General features: G+C 37.0%; 2 protein-coding genes across 2 annotated transcripts; one reads left to right on the top strand and one right to left on the bottom strand.

Moving 5' to 3' along the window:
- Positions 1-235: 235 nt before the first annotated feature.
- LOC102669321 (protein MAIN-LIKE 2-like) lies at positions 236-1,623 on the bottom strand. The gene is made up of 5 exons (XM_006603486.1): positions 1,513-1,623; positions 1,300-1,449; positions 776-1,153; positions 494-625; positions 236-409 (listed from the first exon to the last, which is right to left on the bottom strand). The coding sequence occupies exons 1-5, from the start codon at positions 1,621-1,623 to the stop codon at positions 236-238; spliced, it is 945 nt and encodes a 314-aa protein (XP_006603549.1).
- Positions 1,624-4,052: 2,429 nt separating this feature from the next.
- On the top strand, positions 4,053-5,287 carry LOC121173910 (uncharacterized). The gene is made up of 2 exons (XM_041011705.1): positions 4,053-4,515; positions 4,674-5,287. The coding sequence occupies exons 1-2, from the start codon at positions 4,478-4,480 to the stop codon at positions 5,071-5,073; spliced, it is 438 nt and encodes a 145-aa protein (XP_040867639.1). The 5' UTR covers positions 4,053-4,477; the 3' UTR covers positions 5,074-5,287.
- Positions 5,288-6,958: the final 1,671 nt, after the last annotated feature.

The raw sequence follows: 6,958 nt of genomic DNA, 5'->3' as shown, positions 1-6,958 counted from the left end.
CACAGATCTCCCCCGTGGGCACTAGATGGTCTGAAAAGTGCAGCCATCGGTCATCTATATCAGGACCCGTCAATGAATCACGAACAGGAGGAGAAGGGACGGTCTGAATGTACTCGAACTATCGAAGCACCCGCTCTAGTCGAACGTAGACGACAATCTGACCCCATCTGAGCTCGCCTGTGTACGACGAGATCAAGTCAAAGCCCTTAACTCCCTGGTGCTCAGCATAGGGCATCTAGCACATGTCAGTCACAGTCAGGGCTTCCATACGTGCCCGGTATGGGGCTCCCTTGATCCCTGTCATATGAGCCTTACCCGTAAGCCACCTGGAGGCACGTGGGCTTGCCTTAGCATAAGCATCATCAACGACGTACTGATGCACCGCCAGAAAGTGCTTGTATATCCAGCACTACAAACACGAAGTCAACATCAATAAAAAAAAAAACATGGATTGAATGCTAGTTCAATTTAAATTATAAGTAACAATACTTACCTGAAGTAGTGTAATGTAACCGACCATCTGCCGTGTAGGGGTCTGCGATGCCTCATTCAGATGCTCGTACAAGTGGACCAATGCAGCCACTCCCCAAGAGAATCCCCCTGCCTGGGCCAGGTCCCTGAAAGCCTGTAGGTGCACGACATGAACATGGGTTGCACTCTTGTTAGCAAAAAGAGTGCAATCAACCAAGTGGAGGAGATACGTGCGGGCTACTACAACCCACCGTCTGGTCCAACACCTGCTCTGGTACACGTCTTGAAGCTAGGATAACCAAACATGAGGCCCACCAGCTTGACGGGTCTCAGCTGTAGCCTCCTTAAGGGTGACCTCAAGCAGCTCCGTCAAAAGCCTCACCGTGTCAAAAGTAACCAGCGGCTCAAAGGCATGCAGCGCTTTAGTGATGGGAAGGTGTAGGAGTGACGAAATGTCATCAAGAGTGATCGTCAACTCTCCTACTGGCAGGTGGAAGGTGTTGGTCTCCCTATGCCACCTCTCGACGAAGGCGGATATAAGTCCAGGATCAGTGGTGATTATAGAACACCTGATCAGTGGACTCAATTCGGTGGCTGCAATCATGCCTTCTATCTCAGGCGCTGGTCTCCCAAATTTATCTACTTTTCTACCATGGAAGACCAACTTCAGATCGGGTCGTTCCTAAATTGAATAACATTTTATAATAATGTCTATATAAAAAACAATCCAACTATAAATAATTATCATGTAAGTACTCAACGTCGAAATGTGCGTACTTCTCCACTCTAGATGCTGTGTGCGATGTGCTCAGCAAAACCAGTCAAAACCGATGGGTCGCGTGGCCCACCAGGGAATCCCTCATCAGCAGCAAGTGAACCCAAGCTACCATCACTAGCCACTCCCTCTGCGTCCACAGCATCGACGATGCTTGTCATCTCTGGAGTAGCGTCAGACACATGAGGAACATCCTCATTCAACTAAGGCACATCCTCAGGTGTTTGAGTAATGTTCTCAGTCACATGAACCCGTTGCCTACGTACTGAAGCAGTAGGCCTACGACGTCGAGGAACTTCAGGCTTATGTGCATCCTGACTCATGTCTCTGCCTCTACCAGTTCCTAAGCCACGACCTAAACCTCGTGTTCTAACCATGATCTGAACTCATGAAGAAAATTTAGTGTATGCTTGTGTGAGAATTGGCAAAATCAATTTTTAATGAAATTGATTTTAGTTAAAATTAAGCTTGGAGTGAAGTGATTTATCTTGGGATGTTTTCCTTATAAAAGCAAGTTAATAGCAAAATCCAGTTTTTTTTTTTCTAATACAAAAGTTACTTGTTCTTTCAATTCAAATATGTGAACATCTAACAAAAATCATGTTAGCTGGTATTTAAATGTGATTTTGAATGATTCAACGGGAATCTTAATCTTAATTCTTGATTCTTTCTCAAATATGTGAACATCTAACTAAAATCATGCTCAGCCAAGCAGAGTCACACAAGTGGGGAGATTGGCTACTACATGGCAGTTGATGTTCAGGACAAATTGATATAATTGGTAACAAAGCTTTGTCTTTACTAATTTCTGCATGTGTCTATTCTTTTTCTTGTTTGTTTAAGTATTTTGAAGATATGAGAAAAAATTTAGGAGAAAGAATCTAGGAGAAAGGATTCTCCTTCTCCTTCTCCCCCAACGATTTGTCCTTTCATAACTCATTTATCTTTCCTATATTAACCAACTACTATCCTCATTTATCTTTCACAGATTTAATTCAATTAGTTAAATAAGGTAGTTAATTGTGAAATGGGAGTGGCCTCTGCTTGAAAAGGAATAGGCATTATTGGCTAAAATACTAATACCTAAATATGGTCCAGTAAGGGATATGGGAACAATCTTTGGCTCAACATTTATTTCCAAATGATGGTGGCGTGATGTGAAGATAATGTGAACATATAGTTTTTGTCCTAATAAAATTTATATATTCAAAATCATTTGTGTCTCAGTTTCATTCTTTGGAGACAACTCTGCGAGTGCTTTGAGAAGGGAACAAATGTCAGACATTACGATTAGGCAACTACAAGCTGAAATTGAATAATTAAATCGTTTGGTATTTCTCTTATCAGGCTTCTTACCAACACGGTGACTATTAGGGAACATGTACTTATATTTTCGTAATTTTCAAAATGGTGACAGACATAAGTGACAAACAAAGGTCATTGTAGTTTATATTTAGTTCAGAAAGTTAGTCATAGCTTCAAGTTCTTCTTTATTTACCACTTGTTAATATTGTTGAAACTAATGATTTTGGAGAATGGAGGGTTTAGATTCATGAAACTACTATTCTTTCACCTTTGCAATTAAACTCAATGTTGTTGTTGTTTAAATAGGTTTGGTCAAGATGTTGTGGCATAATTAACAAAAGTCATTCAGAGACAAGGTCTTGACATATTATTTAGTCTTGTCTTATTTTCCTTGGGTTGAGTCTTTACTCTTAACAAAGGTTACATATTATTTGACATGAATGATAGATTAAATGTTGAAGCTTCTTTGATATATGATATGACTCTAAGTGGGGCTCTTGTTAAGGATGAGTCTGCTTCTTGCTTTCACTATAGGTCACAAAAAGTATTTGTGTCTAGGCCTGAAACTTGATGCTACACAAATGTTCATAACAGGTTGTCATAGCCATCATAGTGGAAAATTAAGGGGGAGTTTTGTTCATTGCTCCTCAGCCACTCGCATGTGGAGTAGGCTTCTTAGTTGTTGATGAATAAGGGGGAGTTTTGTTCATCTGCTTAGCCACCTCACCTTAGGTTCATTAGTGAACAAATAGCCTTATAGACACTCTTTTTGTTAACTTTGGAATGAAAATTGAGATTAGATCTAGGTTAGGATTTCACAGCTTAGGTTCATTAGTCAACAAATAGCCTTACACAATATCTATACATAAAGCATGTAAATCATATATCAAAGGCACCAATTTGTCATTTCTCATATACATATACAAATTGAAATAACAAATAAATAAAAAAAACTAACTAATAATATCAATAAAATGACGGTTCAGTCATAATTTAAACAAAAGAAACCAATATACAAAAAAAAGAGGATTGCTGAAGAAGGTTCTTTCGCGGGCACACAGAAGACAGTTCTTCCGTGGATGACAAATCGTGCCTGTGGAAGAACGGTCTTCCGCGAGAGTCTGCGGAAGAACGTTCTTCCGCGGGATATATTGTCTGCCTGTGGAAGAAGATTCTTTCGCGAACTCTGCAGAAGAAGGTTCTTCCGCGAGTGAAAGATGTTTCATTTTTAACATGCGGAAGAAGGTTTTTCCTCTGGATCACATGGAAGAAACTTCTTCCGCGGATACCCACGGAAGAATTATCTTCCACCAGACACAAACGAAGTGTCTTTCACGCGCGGAAGAAGCTTACGGCCATGCGGAAGAAGTTCGTCTTCAACCTCACGCAAAAAATTCCTCACAAATGTCGTCTAACCTAAGGCCAGCCTACGCTATTCAAAGAGAAATGAGGTTAGAACACTAACCTAGAGAGCGGAAGGCGACGAAAAAGCTTCGTGGAGGGTGCCAATGGAGGAATGGAAGAACCGCCGGAGGAGAAGAAAGGAATCGCGCGAAGGAGGAAAATTTTGAAATGCTAGGTGCACTGAAGAATGGTTTTTTTTATTAATAGCTTTTTTTATTTTTTTTAATGAAGGGCATTTTTGGTACTTCAAGTAACCTAAATAAAAGCGGCGTTGTTTAAGTGGGATTCACCAATCACAGCGCAGGGTGGCCGTGGTGGCCGTGGAGACTTATTTCGTGGGATTCACCAATCACAGCGCAGGGTGTATTGCCAAGACTTGTTTCGTGGGATTCACCAATCACAGCGCAGGGTGTATTGCCAATATTATAAGAACCCTCATCATACATCTTCAGTTCTCTCATTTTCCCTTAACAAATTAAGCGTGAAGAAGCATTCTCTGATCTCAGGATACAAGAAACAATCATGTCTGCCCTGAATTCCACTCCTTTCACTCCATTGAGGTTATTATATACACTATATGCTCTTTCCCGTGCATTTCTCTTTTCTATTACTAGACAATCATTGTGTTTCGGTTTTCTGTCAAATTTTGCCTTATGTGTTTCTAGCAAAATACTAACTTTTATTTTCCCATAATGATTGTGCTTAATTAATTACCTAGGGACCAAGTGGTGAATGTATTCAAGGAATTACAGGAGATCCTCATCAAATTCTTAACACTGCTCATTGCTCTGATTTCAGTAACAAACACTGAGTCAGGGAAGCTTTTGTTTACAGAACAACACAAGCTAATGATGTCTCTGATTTTAACCATTGTCTTATACTTCTTATTTGCTTCCATTGGGACAATACTTCAGATATATAAGGGAAACTTCCTTCAACTTGTAATTTGGGTCATGCTTATTGTGGGAGGTGTTGTTTCAGTTCTGTCTTTGAGCTTCATTTCAGCCACCGTAGCTTGGATCACTTTGGCCATGTGGGTTGGAATATTCGCAGTGGTTGCCTACGACTACGGTGTTCCTCAAAGGATCATAAATTGGATTAAGGGTCCATCAAGCTGAGCTAATTAAGGTTGTTGCCTCTCTAGAGAAAGCATCAAACTATGACAATATATCATATCACAGAGTTTCTCAGTTATGTTGTCCTTTGTGGTTGTTAGTTGTTATGTTTTTTCTGTGTTATATGTTGTATTATACGTTTCTAGATTCTTGGCTTACGAAGAATCTGTTATGGATTTGTGAAAATATTTTTTTTTAATGATTAGAATTTTGTTTTCCTTTATCTCTCCCTTTTTATGACTAGTGGAGTTAATTAAGATTGTCAAAAAAATGATTTTAATGTAAGTAAATGGATTATTTAGTTTAACTTGTGATAAAATTGATTTAAAAAATAATATTAGAAAGAATTATTTTTTAAAAAAAGTATGTTAAAAATTAATTTATGTTTAGAAATGATATTTTAAAATTAAGTTTAAAAGTTAAATTGTATAATAGAATTATTTTTGAAGTATTAATATAGGTATACTTGACGGAACCAATTAATGCCCATGATACCAAGCTAATGATGCATAAATAAATTCACCTTGGAAAGCTCTTACTAAATTTATGATCAATTGATGATTATATGAAGTCATGGTTAATAAGGAAGAAATAAAGCCTTTCATGCCACTTTTTCCTAGCCTGCTTAAGTTCTTAAAGGACTTGAGCAACTTGCACACCTATCCTGGTTATAGATAGTGAAGAACTTGTGAAACCACCGTATATATATATATATATATTCATGAGTTCTCTATGCAAGAATACTTTGTTTACATTCAAGTCATGGATGAACCAAGTTTTCATATATGTTTGTAAGTATCAATCAACCATGTTCAATTATTAAATGACAATTGATTAATTTAACTACTAATAACCAACTAAGAGAAACTAACTTATTGATAATTGTTATTTAACAAGTTAACATTTTTTAAAATAAGCTATGTCGTGTTCCATATTATTATCAGACAAGCATGTTCAATTAATGAGTTTCACATACTATGTGACAGAAAAAGAAAATGGAACAAATATGATAAATACTTAATTATTAATTCATTCATCGATCAATGAATATTCACACATATGTACTCTTTCATAGTTAATTGTGTTCAAGTAACGAATGACAATTGATTAATTCCTTAGTACCAATAACCAATTAACAGAAAATCTAGTTATTTGATAACTTTTTTTTAACATAATTATTTGATACCTGTTATTTAACAAGATTTCATTTTGTAAAATACATGGAAATAATAAAAATATTTTTTAAAATTTTTTTTATCTTTGATGGGACTACTAATTAAAGGAAAAGAAAATATTGATTTATTCAATATACAATCCACAAACATATATCAAAAAAGAAAAGAAATACACTCAACTTTTCTATTTAATTTCTGGTAAAGGAAAAGAAAATATTGATTTATTCATCATTGTAGTGTCAAAAAATAACCCTAGTTACAAGACTTACCTTTTCTATTTAATTCCTAAAATTCCATTCTTCTTCGCTCCTTCCTTGACACTGCCATCATCCCCAACCTCCTCACAGTGAGTGTTACTTCAAAATCCATCAATTTCTCAACTTTTCATCTTGGGCTTCTTTGTTTATCAGTTTTTCATTGTCTTGCTAGACCCAATTGGATAAAGATTGGTTTTTTATTTTTGTTTTCCTCATTTTTTTGTCCCATTTCATTTGGGTGTTTCAGAGTTCACAAGGACTAAAGAGTTGTGCCACCATGTTGGACAATGAAAGGGAGGAGAAAGAGTTGGATCTCTCTTCTGCCGAAGTTGTCATCAAATACAAAATCGCTGTTGAGATCGTTAACAGTGTGTTCCTCACTCTCTTACTCTTAATGTTTTGTTAGAATTTATGGTTTTAGTTCCTTTGTCCCACATCATTTGGTTTGTAAAAACT

This window comes from Glycine max, chromosome 18 (assembly GCF_000004515.6).
Source record: "Glycine max cultivar Williams 82 chromosome 18, Glycine_max_v4.0, whole genome shotgun sequence".
Lineage (NCBI taxonomy): Eukaryota > Viridiplantae > Streptophyta > Magnoliopsida > Fabales > Fabaceae > Glycine > Glycine max.
This window is presented reverse-complemented; position numbering and strand designations above follow the sequence as displayed.